The sequence below is a fragment of the Chrysemys picta genome, chromosome 1, assembly GCF_011386835.1.
Source record: "Chrysemys picta bellii isolate R12L10 chromosome 1, ASM1138683v2, whole genome shotgun sequence".
In the NCBI taxonomy this organism is placed as follows: Eukaryota; Metazoa; Chordata; order Testudines; family Emydidae; genus Chrysemys; species Chrysemys picta.
In genome coordinates, this window is record NC_088791.1 from 339,162,463 (window position 1) to 339,180,991 (window position 18,529).

The window sequence follows — 18,529 nt, forward strand, 5'->3', positions numbered from 1 at the left end:
CGCAAGCCATGAGTTAAACGTTTTCCTCAACGGCTAACGCCTGCAGCATGATCCAAACCCATTTTTCCTTTGGTGTGACATTAGATGGGTCATTAATGTACCGCAACCATTTGAGGAAGACGGCAGCCAAAGTTAGCACTCAGAACAACCTGCTCAGAAAACTGGCTGGCTCAACCTGGGGTGCAAGTGCCCAGACACTTAGATCATCAGCCCTTGCCCTCTGATATTCAACAGCAGAGTACTGTGCTCCTGTCTGGTATCACTCGTCTCACACGAAGCTGGTCGATGTAGAGCTTAACAAAGCTATGCGTATTGTTACCAGAACTTTATGGGCAACTCCGTTACCATGGCTACTGATACTTGGTAACATAGCTCCACCCCTTATTCACCGTGAAAAGGCCTCTGTCAAGTTGCTGGCTAAGATTTGTGAGAATAGCGACCTGCCATTGTATGCAGACCTCGTCTACCACCCACCAGCTTGCCTGTCTTCTAGACGCTCTTTATGGTCACTTATGCCACCACAGGACATGATGGTGGAATCTGGTTGGCGCAATGAGTGGTCAATAACAACAGTCGTTAATCACTCTCTTGTCACTGACCCAACCATCTGTCCACCAGGTTTTGATTTGCCCAGGCACCTGTGGTCATCGCTGAACCGGTTTGGAACAGGACAGGGCAATTGTGTGGCCAATCTCTTTAAATGGAGCTTTTCTAATGACCCAGGATACAGCTACGGTCAACTTTAGACTATGTCACATTTTCTTGTTGAGTGCTCACTGACTTATTTTGACGGCAGGCTACCGGCTCTCCACCTGGCTGATGATGACACCATTAAATGGCTGGGCACATTGCACATATGCCGATGATGATCCTCACGGTGCCTAACAGAAGTTGTAGTTTGAGTACCTCATGCCCCCATTCTCCTTTATGGGCAGGGCTCACTGGTTAGACTACATCTCCCATGATGCACCACAGCCATATGACTCACATGACACATTGAGATGGGTCAACAAGAGGGGAGACCATGGTACATCATGGGAGACGTAGTTTGGCCAGGGAACCTGGACCCCCAGGGAGAATGGGGGCATGTGGCGCATGAACTACAACTCCCGTGAGGAACTGAAGAAGTGCAGGCAGACACAGTTTAATCTGAAATTGACACAAAAGATTTCAATTTGGTTTGACAAACCAAACTATTTTAATTCAGGGCAATCCGATCCAAAACCAAACATATTGTTTACATTTTCCTCATGGAAACTTTCAGTTTTCAGATGAAATTTTTCAGCATTTTAATTTTTCCAGACATTTTCCAGGAGTTTTAGACAATAATAATATTTTGTTTTCTTTTCCAACTAGCTGTGATCAAGGATACAGAAACTAGTGGTGGGGGATTCAGCCTTAAAAAAGTAACTCATATACTGTTGTATGTGGGTTTCCTAATATAATTTTCTCTGGATACATAAAACAATCATTCTGCATCTACAGCAATCATCACACAACTAAAATAAGAAGTTCGGTAGCTCATGAGTTAGGTCTTGTCTACACTGGAATTAGCACCAATTTTAGTCATTGGCGATAGCAATCTATGAAGTTTAACAATCCTAGTGTAGACAAAGAAAGCTGCCATTTGAACAAGTGGAGTTTGAAACTGAGGTTAACTCAAATTATATATCATGGTTTTCACATTCATAGATTTTAAAAACCTGAAGGGACAATTATGATCATCTAGTCCAGGGGTCGGCAACGTTCGGCACGCAGCTCGCCAGGGTAAGCACCCTGGCGGGCCGGGCCAGTTTATTTACCTGCTGACGCGGCAGGTTCGGCCGATCGCGGCCCCCACTGGCCGCGGTTCGCTGTCCCGGGCCAATGGGGGCGGCGAGAAGCGGCGCGGCCGAGCGATGTGCTGGCCGCCCTTCCTGCAGCCCCCATTGGCCCGGGACGGCGAACCGCGGCCAGTGGGGGCCGCGATCGGCCGAACCTGCCACGTCAGCCGGTAAATAAACTGGCCCGGCCCCCCAGGGTGCTTACCCTGGCGAGCCGCATGCCGAACGTTGCTGACCCCTGATCTAGTCTGACCTCCAACATAACACAGGCCACAAAATTTCACCCAGTAACTCCTGCACAAAACCCATAATTTCTGATTGAGCTAAAGCGTGTCTTTTAGAAAGACAACCAGTCTGGATTTAAAGACTTCAAGTGACAGAGAATTCCTATGTAATTTGTCCGAGTGGTTAATTACCCTTACTGTTAAAAGTTTGTGCCTTATTTCTAGTCTGAATTTGTTTGGTTTCAGCTTCTAGCCACTGGATTTTGTTATACTTTTGTCTGCTAGATTAAAGAGCCCTCTACTACCAGAAATGTTTTTCCTCTATAGACCATGATCAAGTCCCCTTTTAATCTTATGTTGATAAACTAAGGCTTGGTCTACACTACCCCCCCTAATTCGAACTAAGGTACGCAACTTCAGCTACGTGAATAACGTAGCTGAAGTTCGAAGTACCTTATTTCGAATTAGTTGAAACTTACCTTGGTCCACACTCGGCAGGCAGGCTCCCCCGTCGACTCCGCGGTACTCCTCTCGGCGAGCTGGAGTACCGCAGTCGACGGCGAGCACTTCCGGGTTCGACTTATCGCGTCCAGACTAGACGCGATAAGTCGAACCCAGAAGTTCGATTTCCAGCCGTCGAACTTGCCGGTAAGTGTAGCCAAGGCCTAAGAAAAAGTACAGAGAAGAGCAACAAAAATGATTATGAGCATGGAACAGCTTCCATATGAGGGCCTTGTCTACACTACGAGAGTAGTTCGATTTTACTTGCATCGAATTTTTGTAATCGATATTGCAAAGTCGAACGTGTGTGTCCACACTAAGGACAGTAATTCGACTTTGTGCGTCCACACTAACTGTGATAGCGTCGACATTCGAAGCGGTGCACTGTGGTCAGCTATCCCACAGTTCCCGCAGTCCCCTCTGCCCATTGGAATTCTGGGTGTAGCCGGCAATGCCTTCTGGGTAACAAAATGAGTCGAGGGTGCTTTTGGGAAACTGTCGTCATCCGTCCATCACTCCCGCCCTCCCTCCCTGAAAGCGCCGGCGGGAAAACAGTTCGCGCGCTTTTCCAGTCATTGACAGCGCGGACGCCACTGTACTCCGAGCATGGAGCCCGCTGCGACCATCGCTGCAGTTGTGGCCGCTCTCAACGTCTCGCAGCTTATCATAAAGGTTTCCCTGAGGCAGATGCAGAAAAGTCAGGCAAGGAGGCTACGGCACCGCGGTGATGTCCTGAAGTCTGAGAGTAGCACAGACCTGTCAGAAAGCAGGCGACCCAGCGCCGAGGACATCACAGTGGCAATGGGTCATGTTGATGCCGTGGAACGGCGATTCTGGGCACGGGAGACAAGCACTGAGTGGTGGGACCGCATAGTGCTGCAGGTCTGGGATGAATCCCAGTGGCTGCGAAACTTTCGCATGCGGAAGGGAACTTTCCTGGAACTTTGTGAGTTGCTGTCCCCTGCCCTGAAGCGCAGTGACACCCGGTTGCGAGCTGCACTGAGTGTACAGAAGCGAGTGGCCATAGCCCTGTGGAAGCTTGCAACGCCAGACAGCTACCGGTCAGTCGCGAACCAGTTTGGGGTGGGCAAATCTACCGTGGGGGTTGTTGTGATGCAAGTAGCGAAGGCAATCGTTGATGTACTGCTGCCAAAGGTAGTGACCCTGGGAAACGTGGAGGCGATCATAGATGGCTTCGCAGCGATGGGATTCCCAAACTGCGGTGGGGCCATAGATGGAACTCACATCCCTATCCTGGCACCGGACCACCAGGCCACCCAGTACATTAACCGAAAGGGATACTTTTCCATGGTGCTGCAAGCACTGGTGGACCACAGGGGACGTTTTACCAACATCTACGTGGGATGGCCGGGCAAGGTTCATGACGCTCGTGTTTTCAGGAACTCTGGTCTGTTTAGACGGCTGCAACAAGGTATTTACTTCCCGGACCACAAAATAACTGTTGGGGATGTGGAGATGCCTATAGTCATCCTCGGGGACCCAGCCTACCCGCTAATGCCCTGGCTCATGAAGCCCTATACTGGCGCCCTGGACACTGAAAAAGAACTCTTCAACTACCGGCTGAGCAAGTGCAGAATGGTGGTGGAGTGTGCTTTTGGCCGTCTCAAGGGGAGATGGAGAAGCTTACTGACTCGCTGTGATCTCAGCGAAACCAATATCCCCATTGTTATAGCAGCTTGCTGTGTGCTCCACAATCTCTGTGAGAGCAAGGGGGAGACCTTTATGGCGGGGTGGGAGGTTGAGGAAAATAGCCTGGCTGGTGATTACTCACAGCCAGACAGCCGGGCGATTAGAAGAGACCAGCGGGAAGCGCTGTGCATCCGGGAGGCTTTGAAAGCAAAGTTCCTGAGTGAGCAGGGTAACCTGTGATTTTATAGTTTGTGTACTGAGAAGCTAAACCTGCCCCCGTTTCTTTACCCAGGTAATGTTGACTATCCTATCCAGTTACATACCCCCTTCACCCCCCCTCCAACACACGTGTCGAAATAAAAATAGTTCTACTTTGTTAAAGCACACCGTTTTCTTTAATACTGTTTTAGCGGGAATTTTTTAAAACTGGGACGCAGACTGTGGTGCGGGGCGGGTCTAGTGTTGTGATGCGAATGCAGCTTCTAAACTCAAGGATTGACAGGCTCCGCTGCGGTGGGATGCTTGTTTCAACGGAGCCTGTCACCCCTCCTGATCGGGACTGTGTGTATGGGAGGTCTATTTGACTTTGTGGCAGGGGGAGGACGGTTACAGATCCCATGCTGTGTGGCTCTGTGATCCTGTCTAAGGACCGGCGCTTAAGATCTGTAACTGCCCTCCCCCGCCACAAAGTCACAGAGCAACCCACCCCCCCCAACATTACATCAAAACAACCTCCCAGACTAACCGGGGCAACTAGTCACTGCATCACTGCACTGTGTATATGCCCTGCTGCTGTGCCTGCCCCCGACTATGTACCCTGCCAAAGGAGACTGTCCTGTCCAATTTCCAACCCCCTTTCCCCTCCTCCTCCAAAAGAACATGATTGAAACAGTAGTTAACAGAAACGAATTTTTTATTATCAACTACACATGGCATTGGGAGGTGAAACTTGGACGTGGGCTTGTGTCAGGCGGGAAGGAAAGAACTTTTCAAATTTTGGGAAATGAGAGCCTTCTGCTACTAGAGCTCTCTGCAGGGGTGGAGTGAGAGTTAGCAGGGACTCTGCCGCCTCTCCTTCTTTGCACTTTGGGTGAGGTGGGTATGGGACTTGGTGGCGGGGGAGGGCGGTTAGAGATGGACTGCAGCGGGGCTCTGTCCTCCTGCCTCCGTTCCTGCAGAACATCCACAAGGCGCCGGAGCGTGTCCGTTTGCTCCCTCAGTAGTCCAAGCAGCGTTTGAGTCGCCTGCTGGTCTTCCTGCCGCCACCTCTCCTCCCGATCCATGTTGGCTTGGTGCATTCGGGTCAAGTTCTCCCGCCACTGGGTCTGCTGTGCTGCCTGGGCTTGGGAAGAGGCCATAAGCTCAGAGAACATGTCCTCCCGTGTCCTCTTCTTCCTACGCCTAATCCGCGCTAGCCTCTGGGAGTGTGATTCCAGGCTAGGTTGTGAGACAGTCGCAGACGGGGCTGTGGAAATGGGAAAAAGGGAGTGAATTCCTCTGAAAGATAAATGTAGTTGTGAACAAAGAACATAGTCTTTCTCTGTGAACAAGACCATGCACAGCACCTTTCACATGCGCACTCAGCACAAGGTCGAATTCTCGGCCTTCGCATTCTGTGCCTGGGGTCTTGAACAGCACATTTGAGAAGCGAGGCAGCACAACGGAATTTCTGTTGCAGGCAGACATGGTAAGCCGTACACTTGTGGCAGTTTAAAACTTTTATATTACCACTGGCCTCATTTCACATTTAAATCAATGTCAGTCCCTGCTGCCAGCAATCCGGCAAGCGGGAACTCTGCCCCTGTCCCACCCCCTCGCGGCTGTCCCCGGGAATGATCCCTTTCGGCTGCCCCTCTCCCGCCTCCACCGCGTGGCTGCAAACCAGCGGTGACAGTTCTGTAAAGGAACGGGAAAGCAGTCCCAACACTAACATTCCCCTACCTAATTAAAAGCAGGTCACCATGGCCGACATCACCCTGATGAGGATCTCCGAGAGCGACAAAGAGAGAATGCTCCGGGAAAGCCTCCAAAGACCAGGGCCGTATGCCGCCCTGCTGTGCAGAGCAATGATCCCCGAGTACCTGATAATCTCGTGGCGCGGCAACGTGTCGTACTTCGGAGGACCCAATAAGGCCGCTCTCCCCAAGAACCTCATGCAACGGCTTTCAAGTTACCTCCAGGAGAGCTTCATCGAGATGTCCCAGGAGGATTACTGCTCTATCCCCGCACATATAGACCGCATTTTACTGTAGCTGCAGTAGCAGGGAATACACAGTAGAGCGGCTTGTGCAGGACAATCACTGAAAACCGGACATTGCTAGATTTCTTTTCAAAACTTGCACTGCCCCTTACTAAACCGTTAAGCGCCTAGGGCACACTAATCATGAACAACCCATTCTTTTAATTGTTAATATTCCTGTTTTGTTAAAAATAAATGTTTAGATGTTTACAACACTTACTGGCTGATCCTTCACCAGATTCTGTGTCCGGGGTAATGGCTGGGGACGCTTCGTAGGGGATCTCTGTAAGGGTGATGAAGAGATCCTGGCTGTCGGGGAAATCAGCGTTGTGAGATCTGCCAACTGCCTCGCCCTCCTCATCTCCTTCCTCATCTTCCCCGTCCCCTAACATGTCTGAGGAACCGGCCGTGGACAGTATCCCATCCTCAGAGTCCACGGTCACTGGTGGGGTAGTGGTGGCGGCAGCACCGAGGATGGAATGCAGTGCCTCGTAGAAACGGGATGTCTGGGGATGGGATCCGGAGCATCCGTTTGCCTCTTTGGTCTTCTGGTAGCCTTGTCTCAGCTCCTTGATTTTCACGCGGCACTGCGTTGCATCCCGGCTGTATCCTCTCTCTGCCATGTCTTTAGAGATCTTCTCGTAGATCTTTGCATTCCTTCTTTTGGATCGCAGCTCGGAAAGCACGGACTCATCGCCCCACACAGCGATGAGATCCAAGACTTCACGATCAGTCCATGCTGGGGCTCTCTTTCTATTCCCAGACTGCATGGCCATCACTGCTGGAGAGCTCTGCATCGTTGCCAGTGCTGCTGTGCTCGCCACGATGTCCAGACAGGAAATGAGATTCAAACTGGCCAGACAGGAAAAGGAATTCAAATTCAAATTTTCCCGGGGCTTTTCCTGTGTGGCTGGTCAGAGCATCCGAGCTCGCACTGCTGTCCAGAGCGTCAACAGAGTGGTGCACTGTGGGATAGCTCCCGGAGCTATTAGCGTCGATTTCCATCCACACCTAGCCTAATTCGACATGGCCATGTCGAATTTAGCGCTACTCCCCTCGTCGGGGAGGAGTACAGAAGTCGAATTAAAGAGACCTCTATGTCGAACTAAATAGCATCGCAGTGTGGACGGGTGCAGGGTTAATTCGATTTAACGGCGCTAACTTCGACATAAACGCCTAGTGTAGACCAGGCCGAGGAGAGATTAAAAAAAAAAAAAAAAAAAAAAAAAAAAACAGGGACTGTTCAGCTTGGAAAAGACACAACAGAAGGGGAAATGATAGAGGTCTATAAAATCATGAACAGTGAGGAGAAAGTGAATAAGGGTTTAATGAACTATGGGTCATGGGGTGAAATTAATAGGCAGCAGGTTTAAAACAAACATAAGGAAGCACTTCTTCACACAATGCACAGTCAACCTGGGGGACTCATTACCAGAGGATGTTGTGAAGGTCAAAAGTATAACTGGGTTCAAAAAAAAGTTAAATCAGTTCATGGAGGACAGGTCCATCAATGGCTATTAGCCAGAATGGTAAGGGACTCAACCCCATGCTCTTGGTGTCCCTAAACCTCTGACTGCTAGAAGCTGGGACTGGATGACAGGGGATGGGTCACTTGGTAAATTGCCCTGTTCTGTTCACTCCCTCTGAAGCATCCGGCACAAGCCACTGTCGGAAGACAGGATACTGGGCTATGTGAACCACTAGTCTGACCCACTATGGCTGTTATGTTCTTATTCAGCTTGTTTGGTCACTTGACCTCAAATCATTGAGCCCTTTCCAATGTGTCAAAGACTTTTTAAAGAGCGGGCACTAGTTTTCCTTATCTACACTTGGAGTTTGCACTGATGCCTGGCTAACTATGGCTGAAATCCCAAGCCACAGACCAGATCCAGCGGGTGCCCTTATGAAGTTTCTCCTCGTTCAAAAGCTTTTTAAACAGTTTTACCAGTATGCTCATAGGAAATGTCTTTCAAACCAGTAAGAGCTTTACATCCATAGACATTTTAGGCCCAGTTTTCAGGTTTATAACACTTGGCATAAGAGCCAATGGAGTGGAACAGGACACCTTACACATCCCTAATTCTGGGATTCGGGGAGGACCAGTTCAGCCCACTGCATGACCTGGAACAGTTGCATCCAGCTGCCAACAGCCAACCCATATTTGGGGCTGAAGATCTGATCCTTTAATTGCAACTCATTCTGCTTTAAGGGATCCTGGACTGGATTTATTAACAGCAGATAGGTATTGTGCCATTCCTTAAGCATTAGTGCAGGGCACTTCCCGGGCATTAATGAACACCTGTGAGCAGCTGGCATTCTAAGAGCAGCTAAGGGATCCCAGCCACTTTCAGAAAATGATTGCAGCCAAAATAATCACAAATATGAACAGACAGTGGAAAAATCCATAATTGGAGGCATTTTTGTAATCGGTCAGGTCAGTTTCAGTTGTGTACAGAGCAGCTCAAGAGAGCTATGATGGGAGGCAGTGCTGTCCTGGCTCTGCCACTTGCTTGCTGAGAGACTTTGGACAAGCCAGTTCGCTTTTATGTGCCTCCGTTTCCCCATCCATCAAATGAGGATAATGACATTCACGTCTATAGAATGGCTAAGTTCCACAGATGAAAAGTGCTACATAGGAGGATTATTGCCCAGCTCATTAACCAGTCAGATTGCTTGCATTATCTTGCCTCATCATACCCTGCTTATTGTAACATAAGGGTCTGTCACAGTGCCGACAGAGACACCGCCTTAGTGGTATAAGCAACAGGTTCAGAACACGATTTCCCGAACACCCCTAGATCCATGGGCTCAGAGCTCAGTAAAATTGCTTCAGTCTTTCATCCCTTCCAAAGTAGACAAAGTGAGTCCCGTGCAGGTCACTCCGCGATGTCCTTTCAGACGACACCGTACACAGAGATTCTGCTTGTGGCTAGATTTGGTGTCCCCCATCCCCATTGTCCTTGGCCAAAAATTCTGCTGCTCCCACTCTTATTCAGTGTGCTGCGAGATAGCTGGCTTATGGATGTAGGGCCCGACTGTGCCTCCTACAATGAAAACACCTGAGTGGGGAGGGGCAGGAACCTTTGTGGGCTACCTGGGGGGAGAGGGAGTGGGGAAAGGACTGGGATCGCACTGCCCAAACCCCACGTGGATAAAGAACTTGTCAATACACAAACCCATCCGGGGGAGGCGCCATGTCTATGCACTGGTTCCTTGCCGCTTGTTGCCCTGTCCCAGTTCATTGATAACGCCACTTGCTCCAGCCCCATGGAGCCCAGGACCACAGAGCCCAACTGTCTTCAGGAAGCCCTGTAAGATTCATCTCCATGCCCAGGTTTTTCCATAAATCCCAGCTCACTTTCCCTGATCATCCCCTGGCAGCGTCCTCCACATCTCTACTCTTTTAGAATCCTGGTGTGGCGTGGGGAGAATCAGACACTGATTTCTTGCTCCTGAAGAGAAATATTGACTGAAGCTCAGTTAAAGCTTGGTGTGCATTCAAAACAGGAAGCCGATAGGCCAGATCCACTCCTGCAGAGTGGAGTGGGAGTGGGGTTGGGGGTACAAATAACACAGCCGTCCCCCAGCAGGAAGGATGCAGAGTACAAAGTCAAACTCTGCTCCATTCACCAACTTTTGACTGTTACCGGGTAGCTGGAGCGCTAATGACGCACAAATGTCCAGATTTATTGATAATTGGCCTGGAGGCAGACAACAGGGCAAGGTGCTGCAGCACATATACTAAAATTGGAACGATACAGAGAAGTGCCAGTGAGCTACAGAGAGAGAGGTTTTGTAATCATCACTACAATTGTTTGCTGTGGTAGGCAAGTAGATATGCAGCTCACTGATTGGTTACAGTTCCTGGGACAGGTGTCTCCTGCACACCTCTTGTAGGCAGGATAAAACAGGGAGGCTGAGGAGGGAGGACTTGATTCTGCATTGCCTTGCACCTTGTGCAGTTATTTGCAGCCAGACAAAGTGGGTGTACAGAGGCTAGGTAGTGTTATAAAATCCACTTTGTAGGAGTGTAAGTGATCACACAAGGGGAAAGGCTATGGTGATCAGGCCATGAACAAGTACTGGGACTGGATTACTGTATGTCAGCCTGACATCGATCCCAGGCAAGATAATGGAGCAGCTGATGAAAAGAGGGGGATGTAATTAATGTAAATCATTATGGAATATAGATCCTGTCAAACTACACTGATACCTTTTATGAGATTACAAGTTTGGTTGATTATGTCAACACTATTACCGTCAAGAAATCTAAGTACACCTCTACCTCGATATAACGCTGTCCTAGGGAGCCAAAAAATCTTACCGTGTTATAGGTGAAACCGCGTTATATCGAATTTGCTTTGATCTGCTGGAGTACGCAGCCCTGCCCCCCCGAAGCGCTGCTTTACCACGTTATATCCGAATTCGTGTTATATCGGGTCGCGTTATATCAGGGTAGAGGTGTATATAAAGGCATCCAACTTGGTACCACACAACATTTTGCTAAAAAACTAGAACAGTATGAACTTAACCTGGCACACATTAAATAGATTAAAAACTGGCTAACTGATAGGTCTCAAAATATAATTGTAAATAGGGAGTTGTCGTCGAGTGGGTGTGTTTCTAGTGGGGTCTCACAGGAATCAGTTCTTGGCCCTACTCTATTTAACATGTTTAATCAATGTCCAAGAAGAAAACCTAGAATCTTCACTAATAAAGTCCAAAGATTACATAAAAATTGGGGGAGTGGTAAGTTACAAAGAGGACGGGGAACTGATTCAGAGCATTCTGGGTCACTTAGTAAACGGGGTGCAAGCAAACAATATGTGTTTTAATATGACTAAATGTCTACATCCCGAACAAAGACTGTAGGCCACATTTATAGGATGGGGGACTCTATCCTGGGAAGCAGTGACTCTGAAAAAGATTTGGGGGTTGTGGTGGATAATCAGCTGAACATGAGCTCCCAGTGCAATGCTGGTCAAAAGAGCTAATGCGATCCTTGGAGAATCTCAAGTAGGAGCAGAGAGATTATTTTACCTCTGTATTTGGCACTTGTGCAACTGCTGGAATCCTGCGTTCAGTTCTGGTGTCCACAGTTCAGGAAGGATGCTGATAAATTGGAGAGGGACCAGAGAAAAGCTCTGAAAGTGATTAAAGGATTAGAAACCTGCCTTATAGCGATAGACTCAAGGAGCTCAATCTATTTAGCTTAACAAAGAGAAGGTTAAGAGGTGATGATTACAGTCTGTAAGTATCTACATGGGGAGCAAATATTTAATAATGGGCTTTTCAATCTAGCAGACAAAGATATAACTTGATCCAATGACTGGAAGATTAAGCTAGACAAATTCAGACTGGAAATAAGGGGTACATTTTTTTAATAGTGAGAGTAATTAACCGTTGGAACAATTTACCAATTGTTGGCGGATTCTCCAACACTGACGATTTTGAAATCAAGATTGGATGTTTTTCAGAAGTTCTGCTGTAGGAATTACTTTGGGGCAGTTCTGTGGCCTGTGCTATATGGGAGGTCAGACTAGCCGATCACAGAGCTACCTTCTTGCCTTGGAATCTATCCTCTCAACCCCCAGGTCAAGACAGAGGCACATAAGCAGGGCCATGCTGAGACACTCATACTGCCAGCAGAGCCGCCGAGAGCGGGTTCAGGCCCCGGTGAAAAATTTTTTTCAGGCCCCCCAGCAAGGGCGGGGCCCCCTTCCGGAATTTTTTCGGGCCCCCCAGCAAGGGCGGGGCCCCCTTCCGGAATTTTTTCAGGCCCCCCAGCAAGGGTGGACCGGCTAAACAGGGCCAACAAGGGGGGGGGGGGGGGGAGGGAGAGAAGCCAGGCCCCGGAACCCCTTCCAGACCGCCAGGCCCCAGTAATTTGTACCGGCTTCCCCCCCCTCTCGTCGGCCCTGACTGCCAGTGCCCATACTGAACCTGTTCTTTGCCCTTTAGTCTCCAAGGCTGACAACTTGGCATCTCTCACCAGCATTAAATCCTCTCAACTGTCTGCAGCTGAAAATATGTTTCCAGGGACCAAGGAGTGATCAGTCCTTTGATATATGGACTCTCCATTCGTTTGATTCTGCACCTCCTTGCACCTTGTGGTCACGTACATGTGTCAACCTCTTGATACCTTCACTGACCCAGCGCTCCTCGCACCCATTTATATTGCAGCTGCCGGGGGAGGGGCTGGGGGGGAGAGAAGGGGAGGCTACTCCAATGACTCTCCAGCTGAGTTAGACTCGAGAGTGACCGCTAGGCACGTCTACCTTATTGGTTCTTAAAACATAATGGCCGACTAAAAACCAACAGGGCTGTAACGCAAATACAGAAAACATAAGAAACATGGGGAAAGCGCTTATACTGGGTGTGAAAAACATGGGTTTTCTACGGTAATCCCTCTCCGCTGGCACTCTCTGAAATCAGCTCATGAAAGACAGATGGAGAACAATCACCTGACAGGCCATACTGCTTCTGGAATCACTCCAGCGAGCTAATTCTCAGGAGCACATGCTAATTAACCACTGGTTAGGAGGAATTCCAGTCTTTAATTCTAAGCACAAATTCTATGCTTCTCTCCTGAGGCTTCAAGTTTCAACTCATTTCTCATCTAAAACTGAATGTGAAGACTATGATTATCTTAAGGAGGAGTTGCATTTTCATACAAGGGCATTCACTAAAAGCATAATTGTACCCAATATAGCACAGCATACAGAACATCCTTTGACCTAACAAGCGGTGAATGGTCAATCAGCATATTCACCATCTTAGATACAGCCCCAAAACGGTCTAGCAGAGAGAGATTAAATACACTGATGCTCTCTGCACATTATCACACTCACCCAGTATCCTCAAAAGGAGAGGTTGGGCTGTGGTTAGAGGGTTTCCAATGTATTTTACTGTTTACCTGAGTAACTACATTAGGACCTCAGCGTTACGAACACCGCGGGAATGGAGGTTGTTCGTAACTCTGCAATGTCCGTCATGCTGAACAAAACGTTATGGTTGTTCTTTCAAAAATTTACAACTGAATGTTGACTTAATACAGCTTTGAAACTTTACTATGCAGAAGAAAAATGCTGCCTTCCCTTTTAGTGTTTATGTCTATACTATACTGTATTTGTTTTGGGGTTTTTTTGGTCTTTGCTGCTGCCTGAGTGCGTTTTTCCAGTTCCACCTGCAGGGTATGGTTGACTGGTCAGTTTGTAACTCTGAGGTTCTACTGTATGTATAAGGAGCCTGATCTGCACCAAGCCAATGGTGAGTTTTGCCACTGACTTTAATAGGAGCAGGATTAGGCTCAGGAAGCATAACAATGGCCCTTGAAGGGACTGTAGTCTGATCTCCTGCAATCACAGGTCATAGAATCATAGAATATCAGGGTTGGAAGGGACCTCAGGAGGTCATCTAGTCCAACCCCCTGCTCAAAGCAGGACCAATTCCCAACTAAATCATCCCAGCCAGGGCTTTGTCAAGCCGGGCCTTAAAAACCTCCAAGGAAGGAGACTCCACCACCTCCCTAGGTAACCCATTCCAATGCTTCACCACCCTCCTAGTGAAATAGTGTTTCCTAATATCCAACCTAGACCTCCCCCACTGCAACTTGAGACCATTGCTCCTTGTTCTATCATCTGCCACCACTGAGAACAGCCGAGCTCCATCCTCTTTGGAACCCCCCTTCAGGTAGTTGAAAGCAGCTATCAAATCCCCCTCATTCTTCTCTTCTGCAGACTAAACAATCCCAGTTCCCTCAGCCTCTCCTCATAAGTCATGTGCTCCAGCCCCCTAATCATTTTTGTTGCCCTCCGCTGGACTCTTTCCAATTTTTCCACATCCTTCTTGTAGTGTGGGGCCCAAAACTGGACACAGTACTCCAGATGAGGCCTCACCAATGTCGAATAAAGGGGAACGATCACGTTCCTTGATCTGCTGGCAATGCCCCCGTCTTATACAGCTCAAAATGCCGTTAGCCTTCTTGGCAACAAGAGCACACTGTTGACTCATATCCGGCTTCTAGTCCACTGTGACCCCTAGGTCCTTTTCTGCAGAACTGCTACCTAGCCATACGGTCCCTAGTCTGTAGCAGTGCATAGGATTCTTCCGTCCTAAGTGCAGGACTCTGCACTTGTCCTTGTTGAACCTCATCAGGTTTCTTTTGGCCCAATCCTCTAATTTGTCTAGGTCCCTCTGTATCCGATCCCTACCCTCCAGTGTATCTACCACGCCTCCCAGTTTAGTGTCATCTGCAAACTTGCTGAGAGTGCAGTCCACACCATCCTCCAGATCATTAATAAAGATAGTAAACAAAACCGGCCCCAGGACCGACCCTTGGGGCACTCCGCTTGAAACCAGATGCCAACTAGACATGGAGCCATTGATCACTACCCGTTGGGCCCGACGATCTAGCCAGCTTTCTATCCACCTTACAGTCCATTCATCCAGGTCAGTAATATTCACCCTGTTACCCTTCCATAGAGCCCATTATCTTATGTTTGACTAAACCAGGGGTTCTCAAACTGGGGGTTGGGACCCCTCAGGGGGTCACAAAGTAATTACATGGGGGGTCGCGAGCTCTCAGCCCCCACCCCAAACCCCGCTTTGCCTCCAGCATTTATAATGGTGTTCAATATATTAAAAAGTGTTTTTAATTTATAAGGAGGGGTTGCACTCAGAGGCCTGCTATGTGAAAGGGGTCATCAGTACAAAAGTTTGAGAACCACTGAACTAAACCATACCTTCCAGAAAGGCGGCCTTGATTTGAAGACACCAAGAGATGGAAAATCCTTCACTTCCCTTGGTAGTTTGTTCCAAAGGATGATCACGCTCACTGTTAAAAATTGTGCTTTATTTCTAATTTGAATTTATCAGCTTCCAGGCATTGGTTCTTGTTAAGCCTCTTTCTGCTAGATTAAAGAGGTCTTTCGTATGCAGTATTTCCTCCCCAGGAAATACTGACACACTAATCAAGTCAGCTCTCAGGCCTGGTTCACACTGTAGTCAGGTCAACCCACACCCCTGAGCGATATAATTAAGCTGACCTAACCCCTGGTGTAGACAGCTCTAGGACATAGCTACTGCCTCCTGAGGAGTGGATTACCTACAGAGAACCCCTCCTATTGACATAAGTAGTATCTACACCAAAGTGCAACAGTAGCCCAGCTACAGAACTGACACTGTAGGGTGTCAAGTGTAGACAATCCCCAAATTGTTTTTGTTTGTTTTGATAAACTAAACTGATTGAGCTCTTTAAGGCTTTGTCTACACTGCCAATTGAATGACAAAAGTTTTGTCATTCACAGGTGCTTAAAACCCCCACCCCACCCACCCCGAAAAACAAAACTTTTTCCATGGCAAGTGACAGTATAAGCAGCTCGTTGCCGGCAGGAGCGCTCTCCTGTTGACAGCGCGAACCCCGCTCCTAAGAAGTATTTTGTTGGCAAAAGTGCCGACAAACAGCATTTACACTGCCCGACTTTTAGCGACACGGCCGTGTCACTAAAAGCTGTGTAGTGCAGACAAAGCCTAAGACTCTCATTGCAAGGCATTTCCCCCAGCCCTTGAATCATTTTTGTGACTCTTTACTTCACCCTCTGCAATTTTTCAACATCCCTTTTAAAATGTGGCCATCAGAGCACGATTCACTATTCTAGTATCAAGCAACAGAGGGTCCTGTGGCACCTTTGAGACTAACAGAAGTATTGGGAGCATAAGCTTTCGTGGGTAAGAACCTCACTTCTTCAGATGCAAAGCTTATGCTCCCAATACTTCTGTTAGTCTCAAAGGTGCCACAGGACCCTCTGTTGCTTTTTACAGATTCAGACTAACACGGCTACCCCGCTGATACTATTCTAGTATCAGTCTCCGGAATGCCATAAACAGAGGTGAAATCACCTCCCTACTCTCATTCGCTACTCCCCTGTTAATACATCCAAGGACACTCCCTGGCCCTTTTTGCAACAGTGTCGCACTGGGAGCTCAAACTGAGTTGTTTGCCCATTGTAATCCCTAAAGCCTTATCAGAGTCACTACTTTCTGGCAAACAATCCCCCATTCTGGAGGTGTAGCCTCATTCCTTGTTCCTAGGTGCATGACCTTGCATTTGGCTGTATTTAAAAACATTTGGTTTGGTTTAGTTTACCAAGCGATCCAGATTATTCTGTATGACCGCCCTGTCCTCAGGGTCTCATTCTGAAGGGAGCTGTACAAACATGTAACAAAGGACAATCTCTGCCCTCAAAGGGCTTGCACACCCTGTAAGGGACCGATTTTGAGTTTACAGGAAACAGGAACAAGGGACGGAGAATAGCAACGCCACCCAGGGACAGACTGTGACTCAGACATAGTTTGTTCCCTGGTTCCTGTTACCCAGGGTTTTCAGAACCCACAGCAGTGGTAACTGTTTTACTTTAGGTGGTGTCAGGAATAAATTTTGGCCGTGCCTTTAAAAGACTGCTTTTAAATTAACCCTATACTATGTGGTGTTTTACTTTATTAATTTACGGTGGCTAAATGCACATAATATGGTTGCAATTGGCTTAATTACATTCTGGGGGACGTATACCCCTTAAATTTAGGTAACAGTTTCCATCTTGTTCCCAGCCAGAAATAATCTGCTACTGGCCCATACCTAGAGCAGGTCACTTCTCCCCCGCAGCAACTCAGCTGCACTTGCATTATGGGACAGAGCTGGAGGCAAGGCTCTGCCCACTCCCCCCCAGTATTAGAGACAACCACTCCCAGAGCACCCCCTCATGGCCAGGGTTGTCTCTGCCATGCCTTGACTCCATTTTCTCCTTCTTCAGGGTTTCTTAAACAAACTCCACACAATCAAAAGGAAATTAAACATTCCCCAGCTGGAGGCCCAATGTATTCAGTCCTCAGGGCCCAACCCCAGTTCAGTGTCTGTCTCCTAGTAATCCAAAATAACACAAAGTCTTTCAAAACACAACACAAACTCACACAGTCCTCCTCCCAGTTTCAGCTGGGCACAGGCCCTCCTCCCTCACAGTCTGCTTTTTCTGCCTCCCAGCCGGATTCTGTCCTTCTCCACAGACCTTTCCTACTGGTTCTTTCCCCGCTGCTCAGCAGACATTGGCACAGGACTTTCCCCTTTCTCTGCAGCCTGATTCCTCTCAGGTGGGGCTCATTCTGTGATCTGGGCTGGCTTGCCCCAGCTCGCCAGTGCTTCAGGGGCGAGCCAGCCTGTGACGCTCCCTCTCTCAGGGGGCAGTTATGATGGGTGATGCAGACAGTGGCAGCAGCCTGTCAGAAACTGCACACCAGTGATGCAGGGAAGTTTCACAGAGGAGCAAAGCAGCAGTTCATACTGGTTAATTCTAGCATTTGATCAGCGGAGCCCTCATCACTGAGGAAGAATGGCCTAGTGGCTAAGGGACTAGCTGGGGCATTGCAAGATGTAGGTTCAATTCTCTTCTCTGTCACAGGCTTCCTGTGTGACCTTAGGCAAGTCATTTAGCCTCTCTGTGCCCCAGTTCAAAATGGGGATAATAGCACTGCCCTCCCTCACAGGGGGGCGTCACAGAGTCCCCAGGCAATGATCTGGAACTGCCCCCCACAAAGCCAGTCAGGACTTTGGGGAGCCTCCTCTCCCTCGGAGCAGACCGTCTTCAGGGCAAGAAGCTCACATGGCTTCACCTTTAGCTATTTCCTTGCACGGGGGAGGGGCCCTGGCCATTTGTTGCCAGGGAGACAGAGTGTCAGTGATTTATGCACACTGGCCTTTCCCCACCACCTAGAGATTTAAGAAATGCATAGGGGAAACTGAGGCACTCACACAGTATTCAGAGGAAACATTAAGAACAGTCCCACTTAGTCACAGGGGGTTGTGAGGATAAATATACTAAAGACTGTGAAGTGCTGGTACTACAGTAATGTGATCCATATAAGTACCCCCACCCCCTTACTCCATTAGCTAGAGGTGCAACTTGTATCCATTCTCATTGTAAAAGCATCTAACGGGGGTGGGGGGGGTTGTGTGTGTTCGAAGTCTGAACCACCCAGATAGGAACATCCTCAAATCAACAATAATTATAATGATTATTCCTTGTTATCACAGTAGTGCC

At 48.4% G+C, this 18,529-nt stretch overlaps 2 protein-coding genes across 2 annotated transcripts in view; both read right to left on the reverse strand.

The window, feature by feature from the left end:
* Window positions 1-18,529, reverse strand: part of MYO7A (myosin VIIA) — a 179,747-nt gene that overhangs the window by 141,582 nt on the left and 19,636 nt on the right. The gene's annotated exons all lie outside the window — the stretch shown is intronic.
* Window positions 5,094-7,370, reverse strand: LOC135980949 (uncharacterized). The gene is made up of 2 exons (XM_065581743.1): window positions 6,658-7,370; window positions 5,094-5,663 (listed from the first exon to the last, which is right to left on the reverse strand). The coding sequence occupies exons 1-2, from the start codon at window positions 7,232-7,234 to the stop codon at window positions 5,188-5,190; spliced, it is 1,053 nt and encodes a 350-aa protein (XP_065437815.1). The 5' UTR covers window positions 7,235-7,370; the 3' UTR covers window positions 5,094-5,187.